This window comes from Plectropomus leopardus, chromosome 14 (assembly GCF_026936395.1).
Source record: "Plectropomus leopardus strain MGB_pleo_1.0 chromosome 14, ASM2693639v1, whole genome shotgun sequence".
In the NCBI taxonomy this organism is placed as follows: Eukaryota; Metazoa; Chordata; class Actinopteri; order Perciformes; family Serranidae; genus Plectropomus; species Plectropomus leopardus.
Window position 1 is genome coordinate 5,946,283 of NC_142189.1, and position 16,546 is coordinate 5,962,828.

The 16,546-nt window shown below is 36.0% G+C and overlaps 2 protein-coding genes across 4 annotated transcripts in view; both read right to left on the reverse strand.

Annotated features, from left to right (window-relative positions):
- The window catches only part of syt16 (synaptotagmin XVI), a 48,936-nt gene extending 39,911 nt beyond the window's left edge, over positions 1 to 9,025 (reverse strand). For 2 of the 3 annotated variants that reach the window (XM_042500615.2, XM_088087689.1), the window contains exons 1-3: positions 8,885 to 9,025; positions 7,778 to 7,828; positions 7,456 to 7,614 (exon numbers count right to left, since the gene is read on the reverse strand). In XM_042500615.2, the coding sequence (XP_042356549.2) occupies positions 7,456 to 7,468 (13 nt within the window). In that variant the 5' untranslated portion in view covers positions 7,469 to 7,614; positions 7,778 to 7,828; positions 8,885 to 9,025. Of the gene's footprint in view, positions 1 to 2,678; positions 3,112 to 7,455; positions 7,615 to 7,777; positions 7,829 to 8,884 lie in introns of those variants that run through there. The other variant, XM_088087690.1, reaches the window with a different exon arrangement.
- snapc1b (small nuclear RNA activating complex, polypeptide 1b) lies at positions 8,735 to 15,702 on the reverse strand. The gene is made up of 10 exons (XM_042501243.2): positions 15,304 to 15,702; positions 13,596 to 13,752; positions 13,372 to 13,512; positions 12,761 to 12,865; positions 12,393 to 12,548; positions 12,145 to 12,198; positions 11,381 to 11,443; positions 10,687 to 10,825; positions 9,604 to 9,675; positions 8,735 to 9,314 (listed from the first exon to the last, which is right to left on the reverse strand). The coding sequence occupies exons 1-10, from the start codon at positions 15,459 to 15,461 to the stop codon at positions 9,280 to 9,282; spliced, it is 1,080 nt and encodes a 359-aa protein (XP_042357177.2). The 5' UTR covers positions 15,462 to 15,702; the 3' UTR covers positions 8,735 to 9,279.
- Positions 15,703 to 16,546: the final 844 nt, after the last annotated feature.

A 16,546-nucleotide genomic window follows, 5' to 3' on the forward strand; every position in this document is an offset into this window, starting at 1 on the left:
TTTCTATACAAAACATTAATTGGTCTGTTTTTTGTTTTTTAACATACACTCAAAATATTTCCTCCTCACTTCTCAACTCTAACGGAGGCCAAAAATGATCTGATGACTCCGTCACGCTGAAACACTCTGTCACACTTAAAATAAAAAGAACGAAATAAAAAAAATAAAAATAAAAATAATAAAATAAGAGAGCTGACGTGACGTTCACTGGCTGTTGTTGTTATCGGGACTAGAGGTCAAATCAACCCAGAACATCAGCACATCATGTTTTCAGTCTGACTCAAACCCGCTGACCGCAAGACAAACGCGCTCTCTTTCTCTCTCACTCACACACACACACACACACACACACACACACACACACACACACACACACACACACACACACACACACACACACACACACACACACCTGAAAATCATAGTTTCCCTGGAAACAGCCCGGTGGCTCTATTAAGGTATAATGAGTGTACCTTTTCCCACCCACATGTAAGAAGGTCTCATGTTACCATGGCGCTGTCTGTCTGTTCATCCTGATTGGCCGGGAGGACGAGAGCATCTCAGGGTTGAGATGAAGAGACGAGAAGAAAACAACAACTTCACATCAGAGAGCTCAAAGTATAAAGCATCAAACGCGCCAAACTCCCCATTCACTGACTCACTGAATACACAGCCTGCAGTTATGCAACCCTAAAAAAAAATACTTTTTACTACCAATCAGCAGCAGAGAAATAAAAATGTTTAATGCTTGAAAAAAACAGCACTAGTTTGCAAGTCAAATTTGCATGTGCTTATTTTCTTATCGGCTTTTATTTTTTTATCATTATTCATTCAGTCTCATCTTTAAAATCAAATCTTGATGTAATATCTTTATTTCCTTCATTTTGGTTGATTAAAGGTCATTTTTTTAAGCTGTAAAATGCCCTGCTTCATCACATTTTTTGTCAGTTAAAGGAATAATTTAATTTCTGAACTGTCATATTCTCCATATTTTGTATTTGTGTTCTTTTTTTGTATTTGTTTCCCTGTTTCTTATAAGTGTATTTCAGTATATTGTATTCTTAATTTTGTAATTTTCTTTTTCTTTTTTGGATTTCATGTAAAACATCTTTGAGTACTAAGAAAAGCGCAATATAAATCCTATCAATCCTTGACATAGGCATTATATTTGACCTAAACTTTCAGTATTCTGTTGATAATCAGCCACAAAATATCCTGTTGCACTTCTTTCTGAATTAGTCTGAACGCAGGATAAAGTGGTTTATTATTTTCCCACTTTGAGACTATTGAAGCTGACAGGAAGTTACCAGCTTTCAGGCTTTGATTTGACACTAAAACACAAACACTGACGTCCAAACATGACATAACTATAACGAGTCGCACCAACACCACCAAGTATCCATGTTTATAGAAATACTGATCAGATCAACTGAGGACTTTTAACGTCGCCAGAAAAATATCATTTCCAATACTGATGCTGAGGCGCCATCTGCTGGTTACAGGCTGCATTTCAGCTCTACACAACAGCGCTGCCAAAACACCTGCTGCGACATCACTGACGGAGGTGAGTTCAGGACGTGTGAACCCACACATCCCCCGAAAAACTGAAAACATGGATCTGTTTTTTTAAACTGGGATGTCCAATATGTCCTCAAATGGATCGCAGGCCTAAAAAACAGTATACAGTATACATATATAAACTAAAATAAATAAATTCAATTAAATTAATATATATATGTTTTTTACTTTCCATTTCTTCTTTAAATTTTCAGTTAATTTTCTTTTAACTTTTCACTAATATTTTGCTATTTTTTTTGTTTTTTCTTTTTAAATCGCTCACTGATTTTCTCCCATGTTTTTGAAGGAAATAAAGCCAATTTGCTGGGTTTCAAAGGGTTAATCTATGCGATGGCCTGAACTTTGCCAGCATATCATCATATTACCAAAGTAAGTCTTTCTGCCAATGATACCTTGTATTTAAAGTCCTCCAGAATCTAATTTCAAAATAAATACATATTTTAATATTCATATAGCTTTGAGGCAGAAAAAGGGGCAATATTTGTCGAAAACTGACCTAAATTCGAGCTATAGGTAAAGCTGATGTGATTGTAGGGAACCCTCCATCTCCAGAGTGGTTTCATTTTGCGTTTTTTCACCTGTGAGGTGAGTCAGTATTTTTATTAATTTCATCTTTTTTTATGTATTTTTCTGTATAAAGTTTTTTTTTCATGATCAAAGATATAAAAAAACAATGATTATGTTTTGTTGTGCCTCGAGTAGGGGCGTCTGAAAAAAATATTTTTTAAGAACCCCCCCATCCCACAACCCCCCTTTAAATTTTTTTTCTACTTTTAATATTTTTTGTTAATATACTTTCATACCTTTGCCTGAGTAATATTTGAAATGAAGGACTTGCAACAAAGTATTTTTACAGTGTGAGTTAGTGCTTTGCTTTAAGTAGAGGATTGCATTGATTCAATATGATAAAAATTATTAAAACAGCTTCACAGATCTGAAAAGACTGTGTCTGTATTTACTGTCCATCGACACTAGAAAGTCAAATAAAATTTTCAGTGAACAGCAGCAGCTGAAACTAAACAATGACGACAAGGGATGAGGAAGTGTGTTCATCATCACGCAGCAGATTCTAGTTTTCAGAAATAAAAATGAAAACTCACATTTTCCTCGTGTCGCCCTGCTGTCTGCTGACACGGTCTCCTTATTTCCTCCCTCACTGTCCATGTCTTCACCTCCTCCTTCACTCCTCTCCTCTTCCTCACTTCTTTCTACTCTTTTTTCTCCTTCCCAAAAACAAAGTGCCACTCATGCAGAGAGCAGTTTGACCTCTGTCCTAAACCCTCTCCTCCTTCATCCCTCTGTTAACCCTTCACTGAAGTCCAAATGTCTGAGCTGCTCTGCGTCTTGTATGAACCGTCAATCAGCACTGTTTTCCTGCCGCCCTCTGGGCGAGGCGGACGTCTCTTCCTGAACACCGCCGAGACACAACAACACAGAGGAAGGCGGAGAAAGTCACCGCCAAACACTGCAGCGCAGAACCACAAAGGCCAGAACTGCTAAAATGCAGTATTTGCTTTTTACATTTTAATTTATCAAAGACTTTCAGGAGTATTTTAAGGAAACAGCAGAGTGGTAAAATAATCCTAAATCTACTTACACATTTATGCTGCCTTCATGGCTCCTATGAAATATCGTATTTACGAGTTACGATCCGTCCAAAGATGAAATTACGACCAGAAAATGTTGATGATACCCGAGCTGCCGAGTTGTGACGTTTGCGTTACGTTTCAGGGCAGCAGAAATGGTGGAAAGAATGGAAAAAGTGTCAAGAATTGATGGTAAAAATACCAAGGCGGTTACTCTCGGTCACTATCGTCTCCGACTCTTTAGTGTAACAATATGAGCACTTTTGAAGGACAAAATGTGTTCTGAGTTTGATATGTTATTAAACACCTGACCAAATCTGAATGACCAAAAAAATCGTAAAAGACGGTCTCAAAATCATAAAAAAATGCACAGTATTCTCTGATCTGAAACGCTGGGGGTGTGTCCGCTGGACGAGCGGAGGCCACGCCCAATCACGGGACTATGCTGATGATGCTTCTCGTTTTTATACTGCTACATCGTCAGCGGCGGGGTTATGCTGAGTATAGCTCCAGTGTGTCATCGAGCTATGGTTTTAGGCGCCCGAAAAATCTTAAAACAGGAAAATGGTGAAAAAACACTCAACCGTCAAAGTCCTCAGTTCAGTGCTATATCGTAAAGGGTCTTTTAAAATGTTTTCAACAATCAGTTTCCAACATTTAAATGTGTTTTGAGACAAATCTCTGAATTCACTTTACACAGACTTTAAAAGATGCATCGCAGCTCCCAGATCAGCTGATCCACTGGAGCGATTCCAAGACCTGCGTCATCTTTCAAACATCCGAACACGTAAACATACGGCCCAGGATGAAAAATAGTGGAATTCCCCTTTAAGCACAGCGAGGGTTAATGGGGACCAACTCCTGAGGAAAACATCTGTGTCTGTAGCTGCTAAATGCTCCAGTGTGTCGACCCGCTGGTGTCTGAGTCAGTGTGCTGATGAGCAGGTCGCTGCTGTGAGTTTTAACTGTAGATGATTCACTCAACCTGCCATAATTTCAATTTACCCAAACTGAAAATCTAACCCTCTGAGAAATGACTCATCAGCCTGCAGAGCAAAAAGAAAATGGGAAAAGTTTCCGGTCGATGGGGCCCACTGCTAAAATGAACAGGAACAAACATGGATTTCAAGGCAGTTTTAATTTCCTGATATGGCTAATCACACAGACAGCAGCATTAAATATTACTGCGCCGCACGCTCCCACAGAGCCATGAATTAGACATGGAAGCAGTCTGTAAGTAGGCCACAAAAACCAGAAACAGCATGACACACATGGCTCGCTGCTTCCTGCTGGTTAATGGAGCGCACTGAGGAGCTCTTTGATGCCGCTCTGCATCTCAACACTCGTCACAGCCGCAGAGGGGAGCGGGTTAGGAGGTTATGTGCACATGCGATATTATCCGACCGTGCGTGAAATTTAAAATTTGTCTTGGTGGGTTATTTAATTATTCAGTTTTCATGGTTTCCAATTATTTTTGCTTAAGCCCGAGTCACGCCAGCATTTAAATGAAAACTGCAAAATGATTATTTGCACATCACTGTGTACAATTCCTGACGAAAACTGCATTTTTCTAACATACCTCCAAATTAAGAATCAAAAAATGTCTCGATAAACTCAAAATACAAGAGATCCACGTTCAGCAACAACAAACTTTATCAAAACATCAGTTTACAAACTCTCACACAACGTGTGCACTAAAATTTAAAGTCTCATTTATCCAGTCGTATGCTCGGTACTTCCCAAACACATGAATTTTCACTACACCTTCACTGCGTATTTAATCCTTCGAAGCTTTGAGCATATTGGCTGGATTTCTCTTAAAAACAGGGGAAGAAGGCAATGAGCAAATTAAGAAGTGACCTAAAAATTTACAAGAAATTAGTAAAAAGTATGAAGAATATTTCCTGATAATTAGCACTAACACACACAAAAAAACATAAAGTTAAAAAACAAAACAAAAAACAAGGGGATGACCTGGTTAAAAAAGTGCTATAAACTGATTAATAATTCTGTAGCATAATTTTAAATATATCTAATTATAGAAAGAGTACTCCAAACATTTTCCCTCGCTTTTTAAAAAAAAAATAATTTTCTAACTGCATTTATTTATTTCCTGTCAAGTTGCTCATTACCTTTTTAACCCCCAGTTTTCTAAAGAATTAAAACCACATTTCCTCAGCGATCAGAATACTTGTTAAAGGTGTCTGAAAGCAGCACCAAAAAGTGACGTTAACACACTTTCACGTAAACAGTCTTAGGCACGAACAGGTAGCTCACCTGGTCAAATATGCTCAGTGAAATGCACAAATAGAGCTCAACTGCATGCGCCTCCCCTGGTGCAGTACTTGTATGTGTTTTAAATATTAAGTTTTAATCAAAGATTCATGTGTTTGGGAAGTACATAGCTTACAACTGGAAACATGAGATTTGCACTATACTGCACAGTGTTTTGCTATTGTTTAATGTGGACCGCTTTTATTCAAATTCATCAAGAATTTTTCACGTTTTTGGATTCTTTGGTCACTGCGGGGGGATGCGAGAAAAACAGTTTCTTCCTAAATTCAAAGTAACACAGGTGAGTAATTGATACACAAATCACAGCCAGCGTGCACCTAAATGCAGCGCAGCTGTTGTTAACTGCATTGATTACACCTGTGTGTCTCCTGCAGTGACATTAGTTGTAAATTGACACCTGAGTGACGAGCATGAGGGGGCAGAGAGACACCAACTGTCTGATTCGTCTCGTTAATGTTTATCAGTAACACCTTTGTTTTTCCTACTCGGACTGCCATGTTTTCTATTCACTGGTTCCCAATCTAGGGGGTCCTGACTCCCACTAGGGGTCGCCAAAGCTTCACAGGCCTTCTTGATTTTTGGGGATGTAAGAAATTTGTTTTTTAAATTTAGAGTATGGCAATATCTCAGTATTTTATTTATTTCTGTGAAGAAAATTGCATGATTTTTTAAGTTTAGATTGTTATTTAAGATATAAACAAAAATGGCACAGTGAAGACCTGAAAGCAAGCTAAACTAACAGAGACCTCACCTGCATCACAAAAGCATGCAGTTAAATTTCAGAAAGAAGAACTGAAAATTTGCCAAAAAAATATTTAAAAAACGCATAATACAGGCAGAAAATTGTGTTTTAAAAATCCTAAATAATCCAGGAAAAATCTTTTCTCATTTTATACTGACAGTAAATAATCTGCTCAAAATTAATCCGAATAGCACATTTACACAAACTTCTTGCAGTTATTGGAAAGTGTATAAGTTGTTCTGTAATATTATCATTATACTTTAAATATAATTTTAAATATTCATAAAATATGTGATTTATAGAAGAGGGGTCCCTTAAGAAAAAATGTTAGGAACTACTAATCTGTCCCTCTTTGTAGAACTGCAATAAATAACTAAATCACAGTGGTTTATACAGTATATTATTATATTATATGTAAACAGTATCTTAAAGTAGCACATGGGGTGTAGCTTATTGTATCTACTGTGCATACTGTTGAGTGGTTAAATCAGAAAAATTGCAACATACTCGAAAAGTCCATCATGTGTTTTGTATGCATAACCTTACTCAGCAAAACAGCTACAGTAACTACATTTGTCAAATAAATGCAGTTGAGAAAAAGCATAAACTAAATAGAAACACTTGAGAATAGTATAAGAATCTCAAGATTACACCTGCATACACGGAAACTACAATAATTACATATTTTGCCAAGTATAATATCACTGCAAAACTGTCAAGCCCCTGCAGCAATATTCGGCCTACATATTAATAATAATAGTACACGCAGTAGGTGATACCACAGGCTCTGTGTAGGGCCTGTATTACAAAACAGCGCACCAGGCAAACACATTTAAATGATATGGTTTCATCATAATCACTCTGATTAAATGCACAATTAAACTAAATCCGGAAAGGAATATTTCATAATTTGGAGGTACAAAAAAAGGCTTCCGTGAAGTGGCCATGATGAGGCAACTATCAACTCTCCGGTGAGTACCCCTGCAGGAAAACTGAGGGAATCTCATCATTATTTCTTTGTTTGGAGGCAGATAACAGCCCGAAAATATCAATAATAAAATTAAAATGCAGAATAATGACAGTATTGGGTAAAAAAAAAAAAAGAGGCAATAAATTGGCCTACGCATCCTGTCGCTATCAGTCAGCCAAACCCCAAAAAGAAACCAGAGGGGAGAGCCTAAAAACAGCATCAATCCCCAACAGCACCGACACAAAGAGGCAAAATCAACACGGTGAGAAGACGGTGCTACTTACTGTCCGAGGCCATGGCTGCGGCTGTTTTCCCCTCAGACTACCAGCCGGACCGAGCGTGTGATCGGCGGCGCAGAGGCAGCAGCATCCCCGCCGCTCCTCATCCTCCAGAGCCGCAAAGATCTGCAGCCACACAGCGCTGAACGGAGACGCCTTCAGGGACTGTGGGAAACATCTACACTCAATCACCATTTCAGCTCCACGGGTTAGCAGTTTAAAGCTTCAAATTATATTTGTTTTATGTTGAATCACTCACCTGTGCCAAGAATTATCCAATTTATTTGTCAAATTGATCCGATTTAGGAAAGAAAAGAAGGAAATGTACCTTTCGTACAGATATCCCACGGTCCTTGAACGTGATGTGCGTCCCTCAGTACTGCCCCACAAAGACAAAAAATAAAAATAAAATACATAAAAAAAGCTGTATATTTTATGCAAGGCAACTCAATTTATCTGTAAAGCACATTTCATACGACAGGGCAATTCAAAGTGCTTTACAGAGCAATGCAATATAAAAACATAATAATGGATACACATTTACAATAAAAAAAAATAATAAATGATATTCAATATTCTTATCATAGTTACACATAGAATTAAGACAAAGTTGACTTGTTTAGTACTTGTTGCTTCATTACATAAAAATGTGCAACACATATTTAGGCATATTTTTGTAGCATATTTTGCAACAAGGCAAATCAAAGTGCTTTAAACATCAGAAGCATGGAGGCATAGTGAAGAAATGCTTCATAAAAGAATATTTAAATGCATTTTTAAACAAATTATTAAAGAGCTAGAAAATCGAAAATAAAAACATGCTAAAAATCACTAAGACAGGTGTAAGAGTTAGATTAACTTATTACAGTAAAGTTGCAGGATGAAATTTATATTTGATAGGATATATTTTATATTTTTAATAGCTTATCAGGGTGTCCAATTTCACACAGCTAATTTACTTGAAATCATGTTTGTATCTATATTTTATCATCACGAGGAAAAGCTTCCCAAAGTGTAAACAAAAAAGAGGAAAAAACAGAATAAAAGCAATTTCAAATAAAAATAAGGACTAAAATTATATAAATAAGACATAACATTACAGTTTCAAGTAGACAGTGGATTGATACAACCAGATTAACATAAAGATTTCACTTCACAGACCCAAAAGTACATAAAATGTGTTTTTCAGAGACATCCACATACTTTCGGGTTATTCAATAAGACATCTCCACAAATTATTTAGTCTGAATCAAATGTCACGCAAGAAAGAGACAGAACCAAAACATCATCTCTATAAAAATAGATTTTATAAAACATTCAAACACCAGAGAGAAAAGCAGCAGAAATCCAGTTTTAACTTCTGCACAGAAGAAGCTGCACAGAGACGAACTTTATGACCAAAGTGTCATTTATCTCAACTTTGCACACAACTTACGCTGCTTTTTCTGTCAAAGTTCTCAGATGACAAACAGGTGGTACTCGGTCAATTTCCAACAAGTGAAGGTTGTAAAACTGCAAAAAGAAGATTTCTTCAGCTTTGATAAGTTTGTCAACGTATGCACATTTTATAAATCACATTTAAGAACACATTTTGTCTTTTAACAGACAAGTTCGTACTTCAATTTCAGCCATAATGAGACTCTACTCATTAAAACATAATTTAAAATATTGTAAAATGTAAATAACAAAAAAACCTTCATATTTTCTCTAAAACAATCCATGAACTATGATAGAAAACATCATTACAAAACACAAAATAATATTAAAACAATCCTTTAAATGTACTGAACAGCAGCTCCAGCCAGGATGCAGGCTGACCTTTAATCTTCATCACCACTTAAATTTTTTGTATATTTTTGGTTTTTCTGTTGGGAGAGAAAAGAATCATAAAATGAGACAAGCACATGTATCAAAGCGTGAACATTAAAAAGATTATTTTGGTTGTTTTACAGTAAAATATGGTGAATGTTGAGGGAAAAAACAATTTAATGTTTAGCTCAGAGAAACTATAAATGCTTCATTGCCAAAAAATAAAAATATTTTGTGCACATTTCAAGGTTCACAAGCATGAAAACATATTATGTTAACTTCATCTGAACATTTGCAAATGAATGCAGTCAGAATAAAGAGAGTAAAAGATTTTAAGATTTTTACCTTCAGGACCGAAGTCCACAGAGGTGAGACGGTTGATGTGAGTTGTCGTTGTGGCTTCTTTCAGCAGCTCACCTGATGAGAAAGGAGTTTCAGTAAGCGAGGATTATTGGTGCGCCTCTTTTTTCTCTAGAATATGTAGACAACTGCAGTATTAGTATAGTATAGTATAGTATACACATTATTATGATTCTTCTCATCTCCCACACGAACCTTAAGAGACTGTCTGGCACATTTTACGTGCTTTTCATTCTTTATTCTTTGATAATTTTGGCTGTTCATTCATATGGCATGACTTTCGGCAAGATTGAGTATTTTGTTTATTTTTTAAATTTCCAGTTCAGCTCCGACAAAAAAATACACTGTGTAAACAAAACTGTTACATTCATACTGTTAAGTGCCAAAAATGCACCAATGAAACCCATTAAAACTGCAACTTTGGATCCCACAGCTATCAAAGCATAAAATCAAGCTTTGTATTATTTTGGGTGTCATTCTGGACTTTTGCTTTGGAATTTGTCGTTTTTACTATTTTGCACCTAATTACATCATTTATACCATTTTTGGCATATGGAGAAAATAGAGGCTGAATCCACAAGGTGCTCTGTCACAGTCAGTGTTGCTGCAAATCATAGACATATCCCAGACTGTGATCAATTAATATTATCTAAAACATAAAGGCATCATGACAAAAACATGGCATTTAAAGGGTTAAAATTCTGAAAATTAATCAGAATTTTATATTTTTTAACAGGACTGATATTGGTTAAAAAAAACTCATTGAAAGTAGAAAGTAATATTAGTGTATAATATTTTTAAAGCTTGATTATGAAAAGCACATTTTGTGCGCAGAGCGATGTGAGTGTGTGTAATATTAAAGCCAGCCCGAAGGGTTAAATGATGAATTTAAAGGCAGAATATCAACAAATACAGCTGCAGTTTGTCTGCACTTATCTCTGTGTGATTTGCATTCAGGTCTAATTACTGAGTGTACATTTGAATCTTTTATTCTTTTTGAAGTTTCTGATATGTCGTCGCTGGTAATTCACTTTAAGGGGTTAAAGGAAGCCTGTAGGAGGGATTTACCTGAGATTTGTACGTTCTCGTTGGTTCTGGCTTTGAGCGACGGTTTACTTGTTCTGATGGCGCCTGACGAGTTGGAGGATCCAGCCTCGTTACTGGTTAAATCCACCTCCACCTGACGATGGCGCCGTGACTTGGAGACCTGAGATACACGAGCAAACACGTATGTTTTTACCTTTTGCATCTTTTGGACATTTAAAGGAAAACAACCTCCAAATAACCATTTTTTATCAATTACTCGCCCCGTTTTACACTGAATTTATGAAGATAACTTTATTTTTCTCGCATGCCTCCACCGTGATCGAAGAATCCAAAAACTGAGAAAGATCTTGATGAAATGAAGTCCACATTTAACAACAGCAAAACTACATCAAAACATCTGTTTAGAAACTCTACAGTCCCCGCCTCATTTCTCCAGCTGTCTGCTGATGTGAGCTGTGGAGCCTTCGGACTTCACTTCATTGAGAATTATCTAGTTTTTTGACTCTTCTTTCACTGTGGAGGCATGTTAAAAAGAGTTTTCTTCACAAATTCAAAGTAAAACGGGGTGAAGAGTTATCATTTGGGTGGTGAAGTATCCCTTTAATATAATACATATATTTAGGAAAATCACAGGTTCACCAACAGAAATGCTTATTGGTTACAAACTTAAAGAAAAAAAAAATAGAAATAGAAATGTAAAACGTAAAGCACAAACCTCTGCTGCCTCTCCGTACGCCTTCGACTTGATGGAGGCGAGGAGCTCGGCTCGTTTGGAGCACTGTGGACACAAAACGCAAACCAGTAAACACAGCTGCCCTCTGGACAAAGTTACTGTTACAGTTTTAGAAAAAGTCAAAGCTGAGTATTTAACCCTTTGAAATCTGGATCGACATCAGTTTTTTTTTTGCTGCGTTCAGACGCCTTTCACAAGATATTTGACCCTTTGAAAACAGAGCAAATTGGTTTGATTTCTTTTGAAAACATTGGGGAAAAAGGCGATGACTTACTTGTCAAGAAATGTTACACTATTGCAAAATTTTACCTTAAAAAAAAAAAAATAGAAAAATATAAATAAATAGGATTATTATAAAAATTAAAAAAAAAAAAAAAAAAAAACATAAGCAAAATGTCTAGAAAAATATATTTATAATTATAATAATTTATATTTAAAATTATGCAACAGAAAAATATATAATAATATTTATAAAATAAATACTTTTTTTCTGCATTTTTTCCAGGTCAATTTCTTTCTTTTTTTTTTGGTGCTTACTTTCAGGTAATTTTCTTGTAACTTTTTTTTGCTAACTTTTGGACCATGTCTTATTACGTTGCTTGTTGCCTTCCTCCTTTTTAGTTTTTGTTTTTGAAAGAAATCAAACCAATTTGCTCAGATTTCAACAGGTTAATACTCCGCAAGAGATATGAGATGCTCCAATGATGCTTTAAACCTTTTGGTAAATTTAACGTGGCGTAACTCACCTCCTGCTGAGAGGACGTTCCCTCACCGCTGTCTTCATCCTCACCTGGACCGCCCTGAAGATGAGACACATGATTTTGTTAAATGAATTATGGAAAAAGCACCATTGAGAATAAATGTAAAAAAATATATATATAAAAGCATTAAAACAACCACATTATTTCTTTCACCACAGACTGTAAGTTTGGAGATTTATTGTTGTAAATATTTTGGAACAATAAAACAAATTTTATCTTAAAAAAAGCCTTACCCTCTTTTGCTGCCACTTGTAAAAGTCCACCACAGTGCTGCGCAGCTGCGGGACGAGGTCTTTACGGATCAGGTTGACGGACGAATCCGTCTGCTCTGACGTCACACCGACAGACGTCTTCAGCTTCCCGTAGAGCTCATGAATGTTGGACAATTCCTGCAAAAGGACAAAAAACTCACAACTTCAATCCAGCACTCTGAAAACTGGGTATTACGCCAGAAAAATTATAAATCAGCAAAAAAGATTATAGCGGCCTCCTGGCCACAGCTGCAGCCCCTCAGTATGAATCACTGTAGAGACGGAGTAACAGTCGTTTCTTTCCTGTTTTTCTTTCTGTTTAATTACGGTTTTTAACTTTCTTTGCTCACCTCCAGCAGCTCGATGTTGATCAGCTCCTGTGGACGACACGCTCGCTCAATAAACTCCTCACACAGCGCCGACTTCTCCAGCTTCCTGTTCTTCCTGAAGACGAGCTGGCAGGAGAGGAGGAGGAGGAGGAGGAGGAGGAAGAGGAGGAGGAGGAGGAGGAGGAGAAGGGGTTGATTTTTTTTTAAAAAGCAAACTCAAGACCAAGATTTAGGATACAGCTCAAATATTATTCAATTTAAAAGGTATAAAGAAAAATGATGGGATATTATCAACTTTCTGATTAACAGTAATATTAAGATAATTGATTGTTTGTTTTTGGTAAATTTAATATGATTTGTGAAAAAGAAAGGTAAATATAGAAATGTTGGCCATTTGTATCTATATTTACAGTAGCGTCTGTTATTAGTCAGAAGGAGGCAGGTGTTATAAGATTTTCTTCTTCCTGCTCCTGTTTGTTCACAGAACGTGTGGAAGTGTTACGAGAAAAAAGTGTATTTGGGGTTTTTGTAATAGTTTTGGAAATTTCACACTGAAATGGGCAAATAAACCGAATCTGAATGAATATTTAGGGTTTTAGGTGAATATCGGTTGTGAATGTGTGTATGCTCACCGGAGTGGGCATGGCGGTGAAGTTAAAAGCTTTGAGGAACATGAGCTGTTGCAGGATGTAAACGACGTCCAGGTGCTGAGCGTCCACAGCGTCCCTCTCAAACTTCTTCATGTCCTCCCAGTCCTTCAGCGCCACCCGAATCTGCAGCAGGAACCACAATAAGAACTTTTATTTCCAGTATTAGTTTATGTAATTTATGACCGATAACGTGTTGCGTTGCTGACCTGCTCTGAGGGCGAGGCGGTCTGACACTGATACAGGCTGTACAGCAGGTAAAGTCCTCCCACTCTGATCTGGAAGCTGAACGGAGGCAGGAAGAAGGTGCAGGCGGCGTCCAGAATCAGGCGACTGAACGCTCGCTTCTCGTGCTTCACAGTGCCGCTGCAAAACAACATGAGACACACTGTGTTAGACACCGAAAATGTCACATCCAGCCATACTCCGACATGACTTTTTTTCTTTTATTGTGTAATGCAACACAAGACAAGCGAGAGACATGATAGGGACGACAATATGTGTGAGACAAAAAGGACAGTGCAAAATTGGACAGGACAGGAGAAGACAAGACCAATTAATCGAACGAGGAATAACAAATTGGTACATTGTGTTGTGTGTTGAGAGTGTTGAAAGGCATTTTTGCGGTGTGTGTGTGTGTGTGCGTGCGTGCGTGCGTGCGTGTGTGTGTGTGTTGGGATGGCTGACAGGTAAAGTATATCAAAGATATAGAGATTAAACTAAATATATATTATAAATACGTTATGAAAAAAGGGGAAAATACATTTGAAAAAAAGGAAACTATATCTATTTATATATCAATAATTACATAAAAGAAAATAAATAAATAAATATAAACATAAATATATATGCATTAAAAAGGAAAGAAATTTAAGCAACATTACTGATGAATAAAAGAGAAGCTCGTTTGCACCCTGTACTGCACAATAATAAGAAGCATTCATGGTCTAATGATTATTCTTATTACTAAAGTGCACTTCAAATAACAATTACTGTGATAAAAAGAACGCTAATAAAACCTTGTATTTTGTGCTTGTGACAGCTGGGCGACAAAGGACTTTTAGTATAATTTTAAAGCTGATTTGTGACTGTTTTTGTATTCACCGTATGTAGTGTATATTGTGATATTGTTTCGTTGTGTTGTTTGTTTGTTGTAGTTTGTGAGTCTGGTGTGGAGGAGTTATGTCCTGTACCAGAAAAAAAAGATTAATTTTCTTAAAAAATAAATAAAAATTGAGATGAGAATAATGAAAACACTCAATGATTTAATAAACAACATCAGCAAAATACATTTTTAAAAAAGTTGTCAGTGAAGAAATAACAATGTATCACCCAAGGTTTCATGATGCACATTTACAAAGGGAAATATGGTAATAAACAACAAAAACAGACACAATTAAACATTCAATAAATAATAATATCAATAATAATACAATGAATGAATTACTTAATCTGGCAGAAAATTACATCTGACAGAATTAAATTCAGGAGGATTAGCTAGATGATGTGTGTGTGTGTGTGTGTGTGTGTGTGTGTGTGTGTGAGCACAGTACAGTTTTGGTGTCCTGAAAGCAAAACAAACAAACAAACAAACAAACAAACAAAAACAGATCAAATCAAATCTCTTGTGTTCACATATCTGACCAATAAAGCTGATTCTGACTGATTTATATTTAATATTATTAACCCAAATCTGCAAAGTAACTGCAGCTATAGGACAAATATAGTACAAGTAAAAGTAAAAGTACAATATCTCCCTCTAAGATGCAATGTGGTGAAGTATAAAGTGGTAGAAATACATCAGTACCAGTATCTACTTTAGTAAATGTACTTAAAAAAAACTCTCCACCACTGCTCATATCAGAACATAAGGAACATTGCAGTTATATATAAGGTGTATTTTAAGGGTAAACTTACTAAAAAATCTCAGAAAACTTCATTTCCCTCCAAATTTTGGAGAAAATCTCGAATCGGACGGACTCGGTTTTCTGGAAGCGGCTCAGCAGCTCCTCACAGTCCGCCTTCACCTGTTTCCGACAGAAACCCATCACGTCTCCTCTGCTGCCCGGCGACATGATCACAGGATTTATCCGCGATAAAAACAACTAACTGTGCACACAAAACACCGTTTCCTACTGAGCCAAAAACACGGTAAACATGTAAACAAACGGCTCAGTAACGACCGGCGACGGCTGAGTGCGTCATCAGTATCCGACGGCTCTCGTGATGCCTTCAAGGACTATCGAGAAAATATTCCGCTCTAATATTTTTGATTTAATTTTCAAACGAATAAATCAGTTATAAATAAGATAATATGTAATAAATAATTACTAAATAAATTAATAAAAAATATTAAATAAATGGTGATCCGTTCTTTGACCCTCACTGTTAACAGTGCTTAAAGTAACTAAGTACATTTACTCAAATATTGAGCTTCAGAGTAATTTTGAGGTCATTTTAACTCATTGTATATTTCCATTTTTTCCCTGCTTTATACTTATATGCCATTGATAACCTTTTTTTACTTGTCTGATAATATTATAAATAAAAATACAAACAAACTAATAAGTTATAATAAATTACCATGGTTTACGATATCTAACAATATATACATAATTTAAATTAGCCCAAAGTTTACCAGCTGCAACATGAAAGTGCTAAACACAGTAATGCATCAAAAGTTATAATCCAGGTATATGTTGTGAAATGTTCTGTAATAGAGCATTACACACAATATTTTAGTAACTTTTTATGTTTGGGTTTTGCACCTTTTTTCTGCACTTAATATTATTTTTATTGTTTAGATTTTGTGTTCTTTGACTATTTTAACGCACCTTTAATTTTTAATTCAATTATGCACTGTGAAGACCAAAGGCCTTAGGAATATCTCCACTTTAATACTGATAAAACAATTATTAATTTATTGTTTGTCATGGAACATTACTGTATTTTGCACTGATTGCATAAAACTAATAATCCCAAAGAAAAAAAATCCCAAAGGGGAAAATTATCTGATAACTTAAATAAAAAATAAACAAACAAAAAAAAAACCATTTGTTGTCATGCTGAAAAATGATTACAATATTGAGATTAAAAAAAAAAAAGAATGGAAAACTGCATCAATGCTCATTAGTTGTATTTGAAATCATTTTAATTATTT

What these genes read in the sequence shown, in the direction of transcription:
- snapc1b (XM_042501243.2), bottom strand. Translation starts at nt 15,461, where the DNA reads ATGTCGCCGGGCAGCAGAGGAGACGTGATGGGTTTCTGTCGGAAACAG. An exon ending in GAACGTCCTCTCAGCAGGAG is followed by an intron (nt 11,444 to 12,144) that starts GTGAGTTACGCC and finishes TTGTGTCCACAG; the next exon opens with TGCTCCAAACGAGCCGAGCT. An exon ending in CGTACGGAGAGGCAGCAGAG is followed by an intron (nt 10,826 to 11,380) that starts GTTTGTGCTTTA and finishes CGTGTATCTCAG; the next exon opens with GTCTCCAAGTCACGGCGCCA.